The sequence below is a fragment of the Sebastes fasciatus genome, chromosome 23 (genome assembly GCF_043250625.1).
Source record: "Sebastes fasciatus isolate fSebFas1 chromosome 23, fSebFas1.pri, whole genome shotgun sequence".
NCBI classification, from domain to species: Eukaryota; Metazoa; Chordata; class Actinopteri; order Perciformes; family Sebastidae; genus Sebastes; species Sebastes fasciatus.
In genome coordinates, this window is record NC_133817.1 from 13,082,752 (window position 1) to 13,104,623 (window position 21,872).

Sequence of the window (21,872 nt, forward strand, 5' to 3'; positions counted from 1 at the left end):
CACGGTAGATACGGCCTTTCTCAATGTGCCTGGTTCATTCAGTTTCCTCTCTTACCAAACTTGCTCATTCAATGTGTAACTTATTTGTATGTGGGCCATTTAATAAATGTATCAAAACACATTATTTTATGTACAAATTAGTGTGTAAAAGATTGCTTGTAGAGCCCAATTTATAAATCAGCTGGGCAGATATATTGGCTGATATTAGCTTATTGTAGATACATCTACATGAGACAATAAGGAAATACCAAAGACATGCACTGTATGCAGTCATTTAGACAGGGTATTTCTAACACAGTAGATTTCCACCTTACAGTTGGGTTGGGTGATTGGACAAATGTATTTATTTTTGTAGGCCTATATCTAATACGTAGGTCTATAAATAAATAAATAAATTAAATAAATAAATAAACTGTACACTTGTGCCAAAATATAAAATAAAAGACCTAGCTCTGTTGAGACTGCCTGTCTATCGATCTCCTCCATTGCGTTTCAGTACCCTGGACAGCGCCGCACCAACACACGCACAATCTCAACACAACAAACAGCGCCATCCTTCAGAAAATAAGTCATAATAATTCATGTTGATGCATAATGAAGAATGTGGGATTACTATTCCTTATTTCATGTGCTATGTGGGTAAAAAAAAACACGCACACACACAATGCGTTCGAATACTGATTTGGACGTTGATTACCATGGCAACGGTCAAAACTTTGAAGCTACCAAAAGCATCCGGGTCAGCGTTTAAACATTTTAAACATGTGTTCAGTAGGAACCAATGGGCTTGAGTGCCACAGGTTGGGTAGGAAAGTTGGAAAGTGTTCAAAGATGGACTAACAAATTGTGTGTTGTGGTCTTTTCATGGGATTTTTTGGGGGAGTAAAACCAGCCGAATAACTTATTGAAAAAATAACTAACACATTACTCAATTTCTAGAATAATTGTTAGTTGTAGCTGTATCAAACTACAAAGATTGATTATCACACACAGAGTCACACATTACTCCTACCCACCGAGCACAAACTGACAACTCACACCTCTCTCTCCTGACAGCCGTACGTGTGTGTGATTGTATTTAAGCCCACCGTCCCTCACTTTTTTCAAAGTGTGCATGTGTGTGTGTCGGTGTTTTTTTGGCCGGCTGCCCCGAAAATCTGCATGCACAATGGCACGTCGCACAGCCACGAGCTCGAGAAAATAGCAAGCAGTGAAAAATTAATGAGAGGGAAGAGGGAGGGCAGAGAGAAAATAAAAACAAAATAAGTCTTAGGCAGCAGACGGAAAGCCGGAGGGGAGCTTAGTTCTTTTGAAACAGAAGCTTTTTAAATCTCCTGGGAGTCCACGTGCGACTGCAGACCTCTCACTGGGAAACTAGAAAGGTTTAAATATCAGCCTCGCATTAGCCCGCACACCTAAACCGATACTGCTGTTAAATCAGGCTAATTAGGGCGTCTAGGCCTCTGAACTTTACATTTTAAATGGCTTTTTAAAGATGATGCTGTTATCAAAAGGAGCAAATTTACATCTGAAAATCCAAAACAATTTCCTGATTTCAGCTTTTACCATGACTTTGTTTTCAGTTACAGTAACAGTTACCTATTATTAAATCAACAAGGCGCGTCCTTCATGTGTCTCATCTGAGATTGAAAACATCTTTGCTGCCATTCATGAGTGCAGCAGCAGAATATTTCTTTAACAAAGCTAGGGCAATATTCAGGAGTTCAAAGGACAAAACATCATCTACCTTTTACTCCCCGGTCATGTCACGGTGAATTAGTGCTACTTACAGTGTGAAAGACATCAGAGGCTGCGGGAGGGAAATCCTGGCCCCGGCTGCAACCGAGAGGGGAAGGTGGTGTCAGTAGTGTGTAGACACGCAGACAGCCAGATAGCTGTAATTACTTCAGCAGCAGACAAAGATTAATTAAGCAGGAGAGAGCAGAATTAATGAGGTTAGCGCACACCTCAACCAGACTTTAAAAAGTTCACATCATTCCCGTGGAGACTGCAGGGTGTGTAAAAAATGCGTGTGTTGACGGAGATGCACACAAAGAAGTCGTGGAATTCAATATTTCCTAGTTTTTCCATTTCCAAAAAGCCACACGAGAGACCTTGTTACACAAATATGCACTCAGAGGAAGAGCAAGAAGCATACAGACGAATGAATTTGCTGTTTCAAACCTGAAACTGAAACTAATCCCTCCCCCCCGCCTTCAAGGCCTGAAAGTATCAGATATGTTTAATTTGCATTTTGAAGGCAAAGGGATCGCAGCTGATTATCTGCACTTGGCAAATCAGTCCACGCAGGTGTAGTTGCGAAAAAAGATGACATCATTAAGATGCTTATATTTTCCCCACATAGGCCCGTGGCTAACTGCATGCTAAAATCAGACAGCTAAGCTCTCTTTGCTCTGATGCAAATGTGAGTAATCGTAGCCGGAACATGACTAAAACCTCCTCAAAAATCATTTGTGTTCCGCGCAGCATTCATCCAATCCACCACCTATAAAAGACGCCGCCTAAATTTGGCACAATGTTTTCCTTCCTCTTTTAAAACCACTTTCAAATCGTGGAAGCTCAGACGTCACTGAGAATATATACAGCCCCGATATATGCAGCAGAAAAGCAGGCCGCCTTTACATCACCCACTAAATGACAGTATATAAATAGAAAGCACTGAAGTCTAACTGACAGCCGGCGTCATTGCATTAGCATGTCATATGGCTGCTCCAAGTCTTGCACCATGATTGGACCGGTTCCCGAATCTGACTGGCAGCCATGATGCTCCGCAGCGCCCAGAACGTCTAAAGACCCCGAGACAAATGGTTTCAAGTTTACTGTCAGAGGATAAGGAGGTAATGTCGTCCTGTTTTGGCCAGATAATAAGGCCTCTTGTTGTGTGCTGGAGCCCGTCGCTATTCTAAATCTATATAAAGGACAGATTTACCACAAGTATTCAGAGCTGGTCCTCAATAGGAAAAACAGGGGGTGAGATCACGACAGGGAAAAGAGCTTGGTACGAGGTTGGTTGGGTTTTTTGAGTGGCCTGTTTTTCAGTCTGAACTGCTGTTTTCTGTCATTGTTTTGTTGTTAATGAAAGCGGTAACTGATTTCTAAAGGTTGAGGTCATTTTCAGGCAACATTGAGGCTTACTGAAGTTTCCAAGTTAGCTGACTTATGAGCTACAACTTCAACCAGTCTAGAGCTGCAACAATTAATCGATTAATTGTCAACTGTTAAAATAATCTCCAACTATTTTGATTAGGGCTGCAACTAATGATTATTTTCATTGTCAATTAATCTGTCGATTATTTTCCTCGATTAATTGATTAGTTGTTTGGTCTATAAAATGTCATAAATGCTGAAAAATGACGTCTTCAAATGTCTTGTTTTGTCCACAACTCAAAGATATTCAGTTTACTGTCATAGAGGAGTAAAGAAACCCAGAAAATATTCACATTTAAGAAGCTGGAATCAGAGAATTTTGACTTTTTTCTTAAAAACATACACATTAAACATACATACATTAATTTAATAATTAACAACCAATCAATTAAGCATTGCAGCTCTAATTTTGATAATCGATTAATCAGTTTGAGTCATTTTTTAAGAAAAAAAAGTCTAAATTCTCTGATTCCAGCTTCTTAAATGTGAATATTTTCTGTTTTCTTTACTCCTCTATGACAGTAAACTGAATATCTTTGAGTTGTGGACAAAACAAGACATTTGAGAACGTCATCTTGGGCTTTGGGAAACACTGAATGACATTTTTCACCATTTTCTGACATTTTATAGACCAAACAACTAATTGATTAATAGTGAAAATAATCATTAGTTGCAACCCTACACCATCCAATTAGTATTTATTTTATGGATCTATATTGCTGTGGGACAAGTAATCTAAATCCTCATAAACCCCCCTGCAACAAGCCCTGATACTGTACTACCATTTCCTCCTCCAGTAAAATGTGGCACCTACTGACGGTCACGCTCACCTTCCATGTTAGCCCTCCACACACATCTGTCATCACATAGAAATCTAATTAATTAGGCACTGATGAATCACACTAGAGCTTTATCAATCACTGACAATTGGATCCCAGCCGTCTCCCAGCGATGCAAGTTTACACAAAGTCAACTGATGGATGCGATGACAGGGAGGTGTTAAAGACATACATCAGCTACATTGCCTCAGTAAATGTGAAACACCTCATGTCATCATGGACCGCCGTCCAGACTGTCCGCCAACCTGTGTGTAAATCAGTAGTATGATGTCAGTATACATGATATTTATACCTGTTGTGTCTAATTTCAAGAGGGAAGCTATATATTCAGCTTGTCTATATTCAGCAACCATTTAAATGTCATCACCAGTGGCAGCTCCAGGATGTTTTCACTGCTGTGGTTTAGCTATTTGGAGAAGGAGAAATGTGTGTACCGCAATAACATGTATTCATAAAGTCACTTGGAGATCGTATAAATAAAGATATGTAACGTTCAGGGGAAATTGCATGGTTTTCCTCAAAGGCAATATCTCAAATGTTCCTTAAAAACGAACAAAGGGACGAATTGCCTGCATCAACTAAAATCAAGCTTTTTAAAAATAATAAAATACTGGTAACCCATAATCTTTCAGAAAACACTCAAACAGTCACCGCTCCTCTGGATTTATTACACTAAACACTATAACTATTTCTTAAAGAGGTAGACTTGATCTGCTTTCACAAATAACTACAGATTTGCAAAGACCGAACACACACATGCACAGAAAAACTCAACCTTATGAGGTTGTTACCAACCTCAGATTAATAACACAGTGGGCCAACACACAGGAGACCTAACTCTCAATATGGTGGCCTATAAAGAATTCATGCAATTTGCAAACCAAAAATCACACATATCAGATGTCTTATACAAACACACATTGCACATAAAATACATACAGATGGCTGCACAGTACATGGGGCTGGGCGATATGGCCAAAATCTTTTATCTCGATATAGGTAATTTCATATCTCGATAATGTTATATATCACGATATAGCATGTTTTCTGGTAATTCAATAAATAACCAGCCTATTTTTGCATACTCCTGTGTGAATTAAATACTTGACAAATTGAAACTTTGTGAAATAGTGAAATATTTCCAGCTATTTACTATGTTTACACGCATGCACACAAATACAGAGTAGTCAAATTAAGACAATAGTTTGATTTGACTACACTACACTGGTAACAGAGTAAACTTACCTTTAAACCAGGTGTTTCTGGTTTTCCTCTTCATGTAATTTCCCAAGAAATTAAACATTTTCAAACCGTTTCCTCTTGGTTTTGGCTAGTCCGCCATCGTAAGCGAACCGGAAGTGGCACTTTGTTCATTACGTCATGTTTGTGCAGCAGCGCCCCGTGTGGCGGGAGAGCTACACATAGTAATCCCTATAGGTCAGGGGTTACAGCAACTTTTACTATCTAAAGAAACATTTTAGGCAATAAAAAAAATCTGTCTGGAGCAACAAAACATTTGAGGATTGTGATGAAGGTAACACAGTTTACAGTCTAAGTATATAGTATATAAGTCTAATGCTGTGAGGGCCAAAGAGCAAATGTACGACGGAGTATTAGGGCCACATTGAGGGGAAAAAAATCTGAGATTTCCAGAATAAAGTCATAATATTACAAGAAAAAAAGTCATAATATTAGGAGAAAAAGTGATATTACAAGAATATAGTCATAACTTTACGAGAAAAAAGTCGTAATATTATGAGAATAAAGTCAGTTTTACGGGAAAAAATCGTAATATTAAGAGAATAAAGTCATAACTTAACAAGAAAAAAGTCGTAATATTGCGAGAATAAAGTCTTAATTTTACAAGAAAAAAAAGTCGTAATATAACAAGAATAAAGTCATAACTTTATGAAAAAAAAGTCGTAATATTATGAGAATAGTCATAACTTAACGAGAAAGAAGTTGTAATATTGCGAGAATAAAGTCATAACTTTACAAAAAAAAGTCGTAATATGAGAATAAAGTTAGAACTTTACGAGAAAAAAAGATAATTACGTAAAATTTCTGACTTTATTCTCATAATACTATGACCTTTGGCCATGACATTTACCCCGTGCATCATCAGACTCTACCATTGTGCACAGTACTAAATCACAAAAAAAAACTAAATTGTATAATTTTGACTCCAAATGGAGTAGTTTTATTATAATAATGAAATATGATCAATACTTCCGCCCTATCAAACACTCTCTCGACTTTGTGCCAGACATTCGCCTGCAGTGTAGTCAGTGGGCGTGGCTTTTGATTGACATTTTGGGCAGAGGTAACAAAAATTGCGTGCTGTAAACAATAAATGTCAGTTGGGTGTTGTGAATGATGAATTGTTGATTATCAGAATAAAGCTGTTCCAAATAAAATGTCAATCAGGTTTATCAAATCAATTTATCACTTTAACAGTCTTCGTTTTCTGCAAGTATCAGAACAGCTCATTTTCAACCTTTACTGAACATATTTTTATATCCAAGTGCAAACAGATGAAGATTGTATCCTGTTTAGCAGGTTATTAGGTTGACTTTCCCTCAGCATGGGGTTTCAAGACCGATGTAGCGTCAGCAGCTTAAACACTACAGGTGACAGGAAATGCAGGACTGATAGATTCACACATGATACAGTTAATAAACAGAATCATCTACAAATAGGAAATTAAATCACTATAAACTTGACGGGTAACAAAATCAAGACAGACACATATCATCATCATAGCGTTGTGTAGTTTAATCTTTTATAAATTACACTCACATTGCAACTCACCGTATATCAAAACAGTATCAATACATCCTGAGCAGACATCAATATTTCAGCAATTTTTTTAGACAGAGGCCTCCTCACTGGAAGGAAATCTGTTGATTGAATTTAAAGCACCAATCAGGAAGAGCACAGCGTGAAAATGTCAACAGCATTGTTCAGAAATGTTGAAATGCATCCTTATATTTATCAATTTATCGAGAAACAGCACTCATCAGTTTGGTCAAATGAAAGTAAGGATCCATTTTTATGTGTCGGAACAAAGCTGCATTAGCAAAAGCTTCATGAAAGATTGTACCTCCTGCTTCAAAGTGCTCAGAACAGGAAAAGGCTCAGTAGTTAAACGTGCAGTAAAAAAAACTGTTATAAAGAGTTAAAGCTGGCACAAAATAAAAAATTAAGTAATTCATAAAGCACAAAAAGTGCCTTTTAACATTAGCAAGTGGAAATTTGATTATACATTATAAATCACAGTCTGCAACTTTCTGATCTAAGTTCAAAAGTACAAATAGTACGGATGTACAAATAGACTCGCAGGCTTCAATTTCAAATGCCTGATCATTAAAACTTAATCCATTTTTAATGCTTTTCAAAGTGCACCAGAAGTCCCATCTATGCTGGTGGATTGAGAAGGCAAAACACAAAACACACATCCCCTCCAGTACCGACAGTATTCACATTCAGACTATAAGGCTGCAGTGTAAATAAAAGGCTCAAAAACTATTCATCGCAATGACCGAGTTTAGACCAGACACACAAGATTAACCCTCAAACATAAATATGAAAAATTAAAGTTAAAAAAACATCACAGCGTGTGTCTTCTAACAGCACGATTGCGTATATCACCACATACAGCGGAGATGAAAACCTCTCACATCACATGCAATGATGCTCAGCCATAATGCAATATAGATTAACATGTATTATTCACATTTGATGCAAGGATCACATATCTATAACCTGTTGATATTAACCTATTTACTAATGATTCAAAAGGTCAGCTCGAGAAGACCTGATCGTCACAAACGCTGCTTTTAATGCACCTTTCCTTGTTTTTTTATAAGAGATTCTGCTCTATTTCATCTACAAAAATCATCTAGTGTCTTCCGGTGTAAAACAGAGGGACTGGAGAAGGAATCTTAAGACTCTCTGAACCGTCATGTAGCTGCATTTTTCATTTAATGCTGGTGTAAACTGGTAAAGTTAGTGGAGCCTGTTTTATTGTAATGCTGAAGAAAGAGTGTAGTAGAAATGTGAACGTAGTATCTGAGACGTGTTTGGTTCTGGGATTCTATTGCTTTCAGTTTAGCCTCCTGCAAGTGTCCTTAATGCAACAAAGCAGGTCTACTTCTGAGTACAGAAGACAAAAGTAGTGTTTGGTTAGATTGTAGTGTCTTGTTCCTTTTGTTTTTTTTGGTCTTCATACCACCCTCTGCAGGATGTAGAGGATGCCGATACTGTCGATGGTGACGAAGGTGGAGAAGTCGGACGAGACGTGGATCCTCTTCAACGCCGTTCCCGTCGGAAAGAAGGTCTGCAGCGCCTCGCCTTTCTCCACATCCCACCACTGGACAACAGACACAGAGAGAAAGAAAGACAGAGAGACTATTGAAATGCTTCAGGCTCTGAACAGATGTTGTAGAGCATCTGGGGAGGAAATAGAATCAAAGAAATTGTTTCCCCTTTTCTACTTTGTCAATGTAAGAAATGGCTTTTCATACAAGTCACGTTATCAACTCCGGCCCAAGCAGGAAAAGTTAACACAGTGGTTTGTCCGATCTGAGCTACTGTAGATACATGGCGGCCGGCTCCGTGAAGAGGACCTGCTCCCTATAAACGACTCATTCTAAGGTACCAAAAACACAACGATTCTTATTTTCTGCCAATAGATCCCCCTAATTGTTACACACTGTTCCTTTAGGAAGATGCTGTTTGTCCCAAGCAGTTGTCATGCTGACATGAGGGAGCACAAACAGAACTGAGAGATCTGCAATTGTGGCAAATGATCTCAATATTCAATGAAAACGAGCAAGAAGTCACTGTGTACATAACAACTAGTACATATTTTTTTTATTATTTCTGGCTACGATAAAATCAAACATGTTTAAAATGAATCGTTAATGCATGATATAAATTTGTTTCAGATCTCAAAACATCTCTCAGGACAGGTAAATAATGTCGAAAGTTGTATAGTGTGCTGCATCCGGCTTTATCTGAATCACAACTTTGAAACAAAGACAGGAAGAGAGAGACTTGACTAAGAGCTTTATATTTGCTGCCAAGGAGACCATGATGAATTTAATAGTATTATATTACCAGACTCAAACTCACACACAGACCCTCACGCTCCCCTCAAACACACACACACACACACATACACACACACACATAACCCCCAGCAGCTTTCCTGAGTGATTCCGTTTAATCTCGGTTTAAAGTTGACATTTTCCATTGAAGCTCCATCTCACTGGGATGAATCATCAAAGACACATCAACTCAATCATTTATAGTCTGGCACGGGTGTGTGGGTGTGTGTGGGTGTGTGTGTGTGTGTGTGCACGTTCAACTTGACAATAACCATGATAACTTCACATCAAAATCGTCCCTCTTCCATCCGAATAAAAGACGACACAAATTCAATCAATGGGTTGAAGCTTTTAGTGGTGTCGTCTGGTTTTGTTCTAAAGCTTTGGTGGCTCTGCAAGTGTGTGTGTGTGTGTGGTGTGTGTGTGTGGGAAAGAAAGCAGGCCAACTCCCTCGACAGACAGGCGGACAGACAGAAGAGGTGGCGGCAACAGATGTCTAGCTTACAGAACAATCCCAACACACACACACACACACACACATACACACAAACAGTCCATTAATCACGTAAAGCCTTCATCATTAATGGGAACTCATTTGCATATTCCTGATATGGCATCGAAACACGCTGTACGCCTTAGGTGTTCTTAATTTTTTTCCCCACCAGATTGAAATCATGCTATACCATAGATATACTGCAGTGTGTGAGTGTGTGTGTACACTGAAAAATGGCCCAGCATATTTCTGTTGCTGCAGGGGGTTGGCCATACTCCTGCTGATTGGACGTCGTCCACAGCCACCATCATAACACACAAACACACACACAAGTTTGGGTGCCTAAAAATGCAGCTGGTTAACTAGAAATAGAAAAGCTTCACAGTAACTTTGCCATCCATGTCACAACAAATAATCACTATTGAGGACTTAGTGAAAAAAGAAAGTAGACAGAAACATATTAAATGAAAAATGTTCTCTTTAACAATACTGTATTTTTGGGGGGTTTTTAATATAAAAATCAGTCTTTTCTTCCTGTAAAACAAAATATGACTTACATAAGCAAGTACCAACCAATTCCAACCAATAATAGTAAGATTGTAAGAAAATATAAAAAACTATTTGAATATCGCGATATTATGTTTTGCGATATTGTATCGATTCTCCAAAATGCTGTATCAATTTTAAATTAACCTCTTAAAAATCCAACGGCCTGTTGGCGGACCCTGCCACTGTTACTATTCTACGCAGGTTGTACTATACTGGCATTATATGAAACTAGAAAGACCTAAGGAATCCATTGGTACCAACCATACTTACATGTCGGGAAGAACGCTAAATAATGATCAAAGTTACGCCAAATTTTGGTGAGGAAAAACTGTCATGGCCATTTTCAAAAGTTGTCCCTTGACCTCTGACCTTTAGGTATGTGCATGAAAATGGGTTCTATGGGTAAGTGGGCACAGACTGGTAGCCCAACGTCCAGGTACACTAGTATGAAACATGTGTGACGTGAGAAGTGTTTTACAGGTGTTGGACCAGCTTTACATGGAGCAAAGAACAGGTCAAGTCTGACTAAATATAAATAAAGACCATGAGCTTGGTCAGACTTAAGTTATTTCCTGGTTTGACATCTTGACACAGGTCAGATCCAACAATATTAAATGTATAAATGTTCTGTTTGAAAAAGGCCTTAAATAAATGTAAGAGTCGGAGGCCTGCTGACCCGCAGGTATTAATAATTCACCGTGTAAAGAGGAATCACGGTTCCTCTCCTCACGCACGTGTCCTTCTCTGGCCCTTCACTAGAATCACCCAGGAAAAAACATTTTACAACAGCACGCTATGAAAAATACTCATTATACAAAAGTGCAATTAATGGCTGCTTTACATAATGGCTATTATTATATCTGTTTATGTATTCAGAAAACACGATTAATCTGTGTGATGTTTGTGACTTGAGATGTGAACGTGACATTTAATCAAACTAATTGATTTCATGTGTCTACATGGTTCATAAATAAACACACAGACTGAATCACAGGGCTAAACACGATTAATCATTGTTTTGTGTGCTAAATAACAACATCCTCTGGAGATTACTGGACTGCATGAGGTCTTTGACGCGCACAGGGTGAGAAACAGATGCAAAACAACTGCATAGTGATAATTTATGTTAACGCGGGTGGCAGCGACAGTGTCAGCGTCTTGTGTCTCTACAAGCTGACAAACATATATACTGATTGTGACTTATTGGGCTATTTGTCTCTACTTTTCTAAACTTGTAAAAACTCAAAATGTCTTATTGTTTCCCCAACATAGCAACCTGCTTCTGATTGATCACCGGAGAAAGCTGAAATAGACCGATCCTGACAGATCTCAACAGTTATCAATGTAGACTGTATAAAATATGGACATAGTCTCTGTGACGTCACCAAACAACACATTCTCACTCCCAACTTGTCAAATACCACCACTTGCTCAGTGCCCCTCAGCATCGGAGTACACGGGGTACCCCTCATGCGTTACTTTTGGACGGACCAGCAACATATACTAGTGACATGCATAGTGTCCTTTAAAAATAAACTTCCATTTTCACAGGAAGTTAGGTTTAAGCAACACAACCACTTAATTAGGGTTAGGAAACGGTCATGGTTTACGTTACTAGCAACTCACGTGACTGACGATACCGTCGTGACTGACGTGAAAAAATAAGTCAACATCACTATTAGTTTCCATGGTTTCCTGGTTGAATGTCTTTTGTTTGTTTCTTTCACTGAAAAAGTGTTGGTGTGCATATTTGCATCGCTGCCGGTATTAATAGTTTTGATACAAAATATTCGCAGGCAAGTATTTCACATTTTCACGTTGTTTATTTCGTCATGCTCCCGGTGTGTAAAGGCCTTTAATATGCACAATTTGACTTGTATGCATGCATGGGACAGATGTAGCCTGGGGTTTTTGCAGATTTAAATTGTGAAAGGCTTTTTTTCTCTCTTTTTTTTCAGCCCTGTAAATAGACAGCTTTGACGTCCAAGAGCATCCACGTCTGAAATGCTAATGACTCACCCCGTGACATATACAATTTTTAGGTTGACTCTGTGTGAAAAGGTCAAATCAAATCAGATTATTACACAGAGTTGGTTAAAGGTGAGTGCTAAGAGGCGGCACCAGCAACAACAAGAGAACAACAACAATTTGAAAAAGAAAGGTTTTCATCTGACGCCTGAGCAAAAGAACTTTTCAAGGTCACAGAAAGATACCTGTATCATATATCAGCCTCGATTTTATAAACCTTGGATGTCACAATGCATGGTTTTGTTGGCCTCAAAAAAGACAAATGAAGTAGTCTTGGTGTGAAAAGTGGAGACACAGAATATCAAAGGCTGCAACATATACTTTTTTTTCCCATACAGATCATTAAATATAGATTAAATGTGGATTGTTTTGTCCAGAGATGAAGAGAGAGAGAGAAAGAGAGATGTGTGGCTGGATAAAGAAAGAAAGACAAGATAAAAGGTGGGATCGATAGAGAGGATAGAAACAGAGCAGGTATCAGAGGAGGGAACGAGACACTTGATTAAAGTGTAATAGCATCTGAATTGGAGGAAAGATGGCTGCCGAAACACCCTCAGCTCAGACAAAGAAATAATACTCAGACGCCTGCATGCACACACACACATATGTATAAACACCGAAATAAACCGACAGACGGAGACGAGGGAGAGAACAAGTAGAGTCGAAGAACAACAACGCTGAATCCCAGGACAAACAAAAGCAACAGACGAATGATAAAACCTCCACGACTCCGACTGGTTACAGAAGAAAGGATTAGCAGAGAGAATAAAAAACCCGGCACTGAATAAATGTTTAAAAACGTCAGTCGGCTTGATGGGATGGAGGGAAATGTGTGGACAGAGAGTGTGAAAATGATGTTCGCTTCAGACTGGATTTACTATGAGGGGGGAAAAAAAAAATCACTATGTTGAATCATTTACAGCAGAGGCCGGCGACCAGACTGGAGACTGGATGCCATGCATATTTATGTACGAGAGGGAGACAGAGAAATAAAGAAACAGTGTGATTTATTTGATAAGAAAAAGTGGAGAAAAGGGGGAAAATGAAGGTGCACGATAGAAGACAAACAAACACAGAAAGGTGCACTGAACATTAAGATTAACCCCCTAAGACCAACCATCCCGACCAACTTTACTGTCTTTCAGAGGCTGTAGCAGGTTCAGTTTTAGTGCTAGAGGGAAGGTATCATATTATATCATGATACAGATATCATATGAAACTACACAACCTCAGGAATCCATTGGTACCAACCGTGTCATACTCGCTTGTTGAGAAGGAGGCTAAATAACGCTCCAAAATCTTGGCGAGGGAAAACTGGCATTGGCCATTTTCAAAGGGGTCCCTTGACCTCTGACCTCAAGTTATGTGACTGAAAATGGTTCTATGGGTACCCACGAGTCTCCCCTTTACAGACATGCCCACTTTATGATAATCACATGTAATTTGGGGAAAAAACATGCAGTTTTTTGAGTGCAGTATAAATGTGTTATTTTCGCCTATTTTTAAAATGGTGTATTTGAATATTTCTGCATACTGGGGTCCATAAACAGTCCTAGAATTACATAAATTGGGTATGACTGTAAAGCTGAGACTCGTGTGGATCCAATGAGCCCAATTGTATTCATGTGTGATGATGTTAGTCCCCATAGTAGCCATTTTATTGTAGTGAGACGATTTTTAAAAATTTGACCTCACTGTATAGAATGACCTGTGGTGACCTCTAGGATAATCACAGCCTCATGAAACTTTACAGCCACAAACTAGAGACCTAGAGAATTCAGAGGATGAATGGTTTTCCTAGGTATACTGACAATAAGGGGGTTTCTGAGCAGTTTCCAGAACAGAAGTGCTCGCCATCCAATCGCTGAAAAATGAAATTCTTGCAGAAATTCTCCAAAGGTCAAAGGTTTTTGATATCAAATCACAGCGTGGCTTTTTCTATGGTGTTCCTCAAAGTCTTGGTGTCTTAATGTGGTATTTTGGAGGGATTATTGGCCATTTTTATCAATTCTTGAGTGGTAAAAAATAGTTAAATTTAGCACCAAATCTGTGTAACAAATGGTATCAATCCAAAAATTGGGGATGACCATCATATACTTCTATTATCATGCTCCAAGCTCTAAGTTAAAAGATGTAAAGATGCTGTAAACAGAAAAACACATTCATCATAACAACAGCTACACTGGTTCCATACGGTTGAGTTATCTCTTATGGGAATACGCAGCAGTGTTTTGTGCGTGACACCGAGCGCCCATATCCTCGGAGCAGATGGCTGATGTGCTGATATCAACGCCATCACTGTGGGACCACTGATTTATGGGAGAGCTAGCGTTGCGCTTTGATGCTAAAGGACCGTACAGTACGTGTGTGTTGGTGTTGAGAGGACAATACCCCTGGGGGTGTTTACTGTGTGTATTTGTGTGATTGTCTTCACGGTGGACGGAAATATTTCCAGTGCTGAGGCTGCTGAAATTAACTCAAAGGATGGTTTCGGAAGCGTCGACCTCTACGCTACGTGAATACTAATGCAAGGCACACACATGTGGGACTAAGTGGAAATATATTGAGAAAAGACATGAATAAGGGGATAATATGATGGAGATTATTCCATATACCAGCCAGTATTATTGACTTCCTTTATTGAATTTACACCAATCCTAGATGGTGAGCAATATAAATGATAAAAAAGAACATTAAAAACAATCAACAAGGGATCTCTAAATATAATACAACGCCAGCAGACAAAAATAAGATAAAAGAGACAAAAGAAACACTAAATTAGCAACATAAAGCCCGACGGTAACATGACTCAGCTGCATCATGTAACGAGGCATCTATTGGACAGACGAGAAGGTTAGTTTGGAGGTTTGTGGTGCTGTTGAATTGTATTGTGTTATACAGACAGGTGTTTCTAATATTTAGTACCCTCATTGACAAAATATTAGCACTATAACTCAATTCAACAGCACCAGAACACTGCAGCCCCCAAAATGATCATTAACACCTCTCTGAACATTATAACCTTCATGAAGGTAGGATTTATTGCAGGACTGTTGTATCAAGCTGCATTCATTTCAGCTAGCTGTGCCTAATAAACTTGCATCTGAGTGTTTATCATGATATTGATTTCAACCTCATCGCCCAGCAGTGAGAGGTTTATTACACAGAAGCATCTGAGAAGCCGTCAATGGAAACTGTTTGGAAAAGGACAGGCACTTTCAAAGAAAATACTTGACAGGTGATTGGATGAACCATCTGTCAATCAAACTCTTCCCGAAGCCAGTAGGGAGAAGAGCGAAAACATCTTTTCCACTGAGAAAAGCCTTCAGTGTCATTCTTTGCTCTTCTTTAAATAAAGAAATGCTCTCCAGTTCTGATATAACCGATGCTAAAGCAGCTACGCTAACCTCTTCAGGAGCCGCCATTATTGTTTAAGTCGCCTCTCTGTGTCGCCTCACACACACCTAAACCACGCATGTAGCTAATTGGGTCTAGAAAGTAACCCACAATTTGCGGAAAACGTGCAAAAACTTGCAAAAGCTCTTGCAAGACTCGCTGCCTGATGACCTATCTTAACTTTAACCATCTTGGAAGGGTTTCACAAATTGTGGGGTACCTTCTAGACATGACATGACCTCACAGGATGCCGACTGGACGGTCACTGGCTGCCCGGAAACAAATGATTTGAAGCCTGACATGGGTTTTCATGTAATGTGCGATCCCCGTGATTCTCGTGTGATCCCGTGACATTGCGAGAATAGAAAAGCTGCAACTCCATCAGTAGTTGTATTTGAAGAGTATTGATGACAGAATAAAAAGAGACCAGAAGTAGGGGGTGGAGAGTATATGCTATCATCTGCTTTGGTGGAAAACATGATGACAGACAACAAGAGGGGATTCTGAACTCTTATCTATAGAGCCACACCATTCTGCGTGTTCAGATAAGCTCCCTCTCAGTGTCACGCTCTCATACGCACGGGTCAAAATCACATCTGGGGAAAGCCGGGGATGTGATTGACCCTGATTCATTTCAGCGAACAGCGGAGGAGCACTAAATCTGCTCCGACAGGCCCTCGCCCGTTAGCTCTCCCGAAAGCTAAATAGGTCTGCTTATTCAGGCTACCGGAGGGAAAGTCGGCGCCGCTTACATAACGGAAATACCTGTCCATGTGTGTTCTTGTGAGGGCCAGAGAGATGCTTGGGCGTGAGCGGGCGCACAGTTGCGTCTTTCAGAAGGGGTGGAGGGAAGTAATTCATCTTCCTCTTACATAAATAGCTCAGATACAGAGTCCAGAGGGAATAGGTCTACACTTTATAAAAAATCATAAAAGACTCTAGCAGGAGGCTCACAATGGATGGAGGCAGATTAAAGAAAGAGGGGAGACCAGCTGGGGTAGATTCAGGCGGGTTTTTGCAAGGCCACCTCAATTTCAGAGGGAAAAAGTGGGGGGATTTTGTGTGTGTGCGACCAGGCCAAGAGTCTCGCAGAGAGGGAAACAGTGTGACACGGAGGTTGAATTATTCATCCAAAGTTCCATCCACTGAAATATTGATGCTAAGACAATCCTCTACGCACCGTCTTTCTTTCTGCACTTTCTCCCACCCGCATTCCTTTATTTCCACCGCCAACTCTTTTTTTTTTCTCATCACAGATGCAACCAGCGAGGAAACGGAAATGAATATGGATCGTAGGGAGCACACAGAGGAAGAGAGACGGATCCATGAAAAGAAAACATTAGAGAGAGAGAGAGAACAAGGGATATGCAAAAAAGAAAGGGAAAAGAGGAGCTGGAAGAAAAGAGATAGAGGAATATAAAAAGGATAATGTGAGTGCTGAGAAAGAGAAGGAAATGATGCAGAGAAAGAAGATAAAGTGCAGACTATAGAGCTCTTTCACACCGGTAGTTTACTGCTTTTTCCAAACCCAGATGTAGATTAAAAGGAGAATAACTGCTCTCAGACCACTGAACCAGGAGGAACGGCAAGTTTCAGTCAAGTTTGCAGTCAGAACGCAATATGTAGCACGATCACGGCAAGATGACTTTAGCGTATTGATGAAGAAAACGCGACAGATAAAATGGTTCATTGATTACCGGAGCATTTTTTTTCCTATTAGGGTAGTGGAATAGGAGTATTCATTTATACTTTAATGCTATGCAGATGGTTGCGCTCCCTTTGAGTTTTCAAGTGTACATCAAAATGTATTTTTGTCCACCAGCACTTAAAGGAATAATTTGATAGACATTTCGTGATTTTATAGCTTGTAGCGGGCTTAGTTTTAAAGCTAGAGTGAAGATACTGGTATCATATGGAACTAAAACACCTAAGGAATTCATTGGTACCAACCATGTCATACTAGCTCGTCGCGAAGCTAAATAACGCTCCAAACTTACGTTGTTGGCGAGGAAAAACTGGCATGGTCATTTTCAAAGGGGTCCCTTGACCTCTGACCTCAAGACATGTGAATAAAAATGGGTTCTATGGGTACCCACGAGTCTCCCCTTTACAGACATGCCAAGTTGATGATAATCAATCACAATGTGTGATTAATTTGCGATTAATCACGATTAACTATGGAAAATCATGTAATTAAACTAAATATGGAGCCTAATCCCAGATCAAATGTGTGTTGAAGGGCCCTGAATATCGTCTTCTGTGATTGTAACGTTTAAATGTACGTATCCTTGTTTCTTGTCTTTGTCCTTTTTGTGATGTTGCAAATGGAGCTGCTGTGATGCAAAACAACTTTCAGACCTGTATGACAATAAAGTACTATCGTAATCGCGATTGACAGCCTTACTAGTAACACAACGTTGGTTTGTGGATCCGATCTCTCCGTACCAACACTTTTTTGACATTACCAGCTGCACTTAATGCACCACATAGCAGAACAACAGTAAACAATGAAGAAAGCAAACCAGCGGTTTGGAAGAATGGAGGAAGGTTAAGGTTCAAATCGATGTGTGAAAACAGCAGAATAAGACTGAAAAAGAAGTTAAGAAAATAAGACAAAAGGGACAAAGCAAGTGTAAAAGCAAGTAGGAAAGACAAGAGAAAGAGAGAGAGATAGAATAGGAGAAAGTCGCTCAGCGTGTGTCTATATCCACACATTTTTACAAAGCATACAGCATCTCCAGCCCCCTCCACCTCATCCTCTATCACTGATCTCCCATCTCCACTCTGCCTCATTTCGTCTCGCTGTGATTCGCACACACAAAGGCCCTTCTTCTCCAGCCAGAGAGACAATTAACCCTGGCTTAATGAGCAACGCAGGGGAAACAACTGCCTCCTGGAGACAGATAAATATTTCACCGGCCTGTGTTTATACCCCGAGCCTGACAACAAGAGCACGGAAAACCAGGGCACATTTGTTCCGAGCTTAACTCTTTCAAAGTTCTTCGCTCTCGCTTTATCTCACGTTCGAAGACTGTGAAGTCAAGGACTTATGGAGAAAATATCTACTCTGGATGCATTTTTTTGACCACACGAGGAAGAGCGTGTGCTAAAATACGTCTAGAAAAAAAGAGAACAATAGATTCTGTGGGAAAAAAAAGATAAATGCACTTTCAGGAGCTGTTTTGCATCTTATGAGTGTGTGTAGGTATTTTTAGAGGCAGGTCTCGCTGCTACGCCGGAACAGCACTGCGGGGTGCTTACTTCTGAAAACAGCATGACGGAAGAAAAAGCGTCGAAAGAAATCAAAAGTGCGAACGCTGCCTGAACCGACGCGGTGGCCTGTTACACCGCCTCATTTACATACACGTCCCCTCAGAAACAGCAGTCATCAAAATGTGTTATTTCCATCTATGGGCCAATTTTGAAGGAGGTGGGGGGGTGCAAATATCAAAGTAAAAGCCAAGGGGGGTGCAGCTAGAGCGTTAACCAACACATACAGCGGCGATAACACCCAACAGGGCGATCTTTATGTTGCTGCGCAAATGTTAAAGCTGCTGGGGGATCAGATGAAAGGTTAATGAGGGAATTCAGTCAGACGCTGTTGCAAATAAATGTGTCCAGGAAGTTTTCTTCAAAGCGGCGCTGAAACATTAAAAGAACACAAAGAGAGAAAACAAGAAAGTCAGCCAACTCCCTGGTTGCCACTAGAAGTGATGCAGCTATTAATAAAGTATATCAATAGACTATTTATAAAGCAGCCTGTGTTCATGTGTTTAACGAAAAAATAAACTTGACACTGCAGTCCATCTTTTGTTGCCGCAGCACCAGTCAAAACTCTCCTGCAGGCCTGTCCTGTAACTTTTAAACCTTGAGGGGATAAAATATATATATATGGCACTCAAAGTCAGCCATACTGTAAATCTGTGACACGGCAATGAAAGGTGTGCTGTAGTCTGGGAGTCCAATTCAGTCAGGAAATGTGGCAGTTTTACAGTATAGCTGACTTTAAGAGCCTGCCGAGATTTTCCTGAAACCACTCGGGTCTGAATGCGAGTGTGTGTTGTTGAAGTACAGGCTTGTTCAAGAGCTTTGACATATAGTTTGAGTAGTAGAAGTGACAAATGGACTGGGTCAATCTGGAGTCTAAAAGTGGCATTTCGGACTTTGAACTATGGAATTATTACCACATAAAATTGTGCACGTGTAGTTGCATTTTGCTGCTCTTGTGCAGACATGAGTTTCACTATAAGAAAAAAAAAAATCAGATCTCAAGTGCTACTTTTGTTCTGGCTAGATGAATATACAGTAGGTGTAGCTGCTCAACTGCAATGAGGATACGACAAATGATATAACTTTGCACACTCTTATAGGTGTTTGTTGCCTTCTATCGACGTGGATTTAAAAGATTATTCCACTAGTTTTGGCAGCACGTGGAAGTTGTTGCTGATTCATATTCTAAATACTGTATTTGTTTGCACTTGACCCAATATTGTCAAGCTGTTTCTACTGGTGCTTCTCCTCATTATGTTTTCGGCTTGTCCGTCCGTCCGTCCGTCCATACCATTATCGTAAACGCGATACCTCAGGAACGCCTGGAGGGAATTTCCTTAAATTTGGCACAAACGTCCATTTGGACTCAAGGATGAACTGATTAGATTTTGTTGTCAAAGGTCGCTGTGACCTCACGTCCATCCCATTCTTGTTAACGCGATATCTCAGGAGAGGGAGAAGTTCAAAACCTGGATCCTTATTCACCTCCACACTATATCTATCACACTAATCTGACAATTGAAAAGTGTGTGTACTCGGATTAGATTCTGTAAAGAAGGTGGGGTCCTCGTTTCTAAGTTGCAAAGCGATGATAAATCTTTGAATTTGATCATGTGGCATTGTCTCGCAGGTCATTACCTCTGTTGTGTGCTTCTATTTGCAGCCTTTTCCTCAAAACTTCGGCTGACACACTTACACTCAGTTCATTAAAATCTAAACTACACAACGTCTGATGCTCCTTCTGTGTTCTTTGTTCTGACGCTACATCACAACTCTGCTACTTGGTTTCTAAAATAAAGTATTTTTTTTGCACACATAGCCTGTTTTGTTGTTATTTCCAAAGAAAAAACTTGCATATGCATCGAGTTATATTTCTGACTTCTGGACGGAGTCAGCCGGGAGCAACATAACTCTAACTCTGCAAAAGACGAATGAATACTTGGACTGACTGATGGTTCGCCTCGAGAGAAAGCACTGAGGTCTTTCCCAGTGAGGGAGAATGGATATACATTTACTTGTGGCTTAGTCAATCTCATTATACCAGAATCTTGACTGCTTGATACCCCATCCATCCCTCAGAGAGGCGATTGCTGTCCTTTTTTGCACTGCTCGCTGCTACGCAACTGTTTCTTAATCTTTGACAGATTCTCCGTCCGTCAAATGTCTCTTGAGGGAAGGTCAGCGCAACCTTCGCTCCTTCATTTCATCACGTCCTCCTGCCCCTCCTTCCCCCCGCTTCCCTTTGCTTAGAGACGACCGGCTGTAACAGTTCATTAGCCGCCGAGGCCTCGTTAGGATGAGCTTAACGATGATGGCTGAGAAAGCAGCAGAGAGAGACACACTGAGACCTGATGGGTAAAAGAAAGCTCCAGTGATCTGAGATGGTTTTACTCTGAACCTACTGTACAAAGCATCATCTTGATGGGCCCTTCTAAAGACTATTTCCCACGTGACCTGACGTAGGTTTCTGCATGATGACACTGCCACATGTACAGTACATATACATCCTTAAAGTCAGTGTATTAACGTCACATACAGTAACTTAGATGGCGGTCAGCATGCCAATAGTTGGGAGAATCAGACTGGAGTAAAGTACTGACGTTAAGCAATGTACTGCTGTATGGACGCCACATTAAACTAGACGATCGAAGCAGTGGTAGACAAGCAACTCCCATGTTCTGCGAGGTAAAATTACTGTTTTTGTGAATGGAGTCTGGTGGCTTTGAAGACAGCGATATAAAGGCTTCAGTTCCCCGTCGGAAAGGACTGTCTGACGGCGAGGTAAAGCGGTGAAAATATTCTAAATATAACATACACTTAAACTGATATTGATTCAGATGAACCCGCCCTTTAAAAACAGCATCACGGTACGAACCATAGCACATGTGTAAAAATCTAAACAGCCTGGGAGCGTTAGCTTCCAGCGAGGGAGGGCGGGCGGCCTTAAACAAAAGGTCATAAAAGTGGACAGATAAAGAAAATGACAGCGGAAAGAAAATAAAAACAAAATGAAGGTGT

The 21,872-nt window shown here is 40.1% G+C and overlaps 1 protein-coding gene across 2 annotated transcripts in view; it reads right to left on the bottom strand.

Annotated features, from left to right (window-relative positions):
- Positions 1-6,760: 6,760 nt before the first annotated feature.
- Positions 6,761-21,872, bottom strand: part of apaf1 (apoptotic peptidase activating factor 1) — a 52,930-nt gene continuing 37,818 nt past the window's right edge. For both annotated transcript variants that reach the window (XM_074625955.1, XM_074625954.1), the window contains one exon: positions 6,761-8,379. In XM_074625955.1, coding sequence (XP_074482056.1) covers positions 8,233-8,379 — 147 coding nt within the window. In that variant the 3' untranslated portion in view covers positions 6,761-8,232. The remainder of the gene's footprint in view (positions 8,380-21,872) is intronic.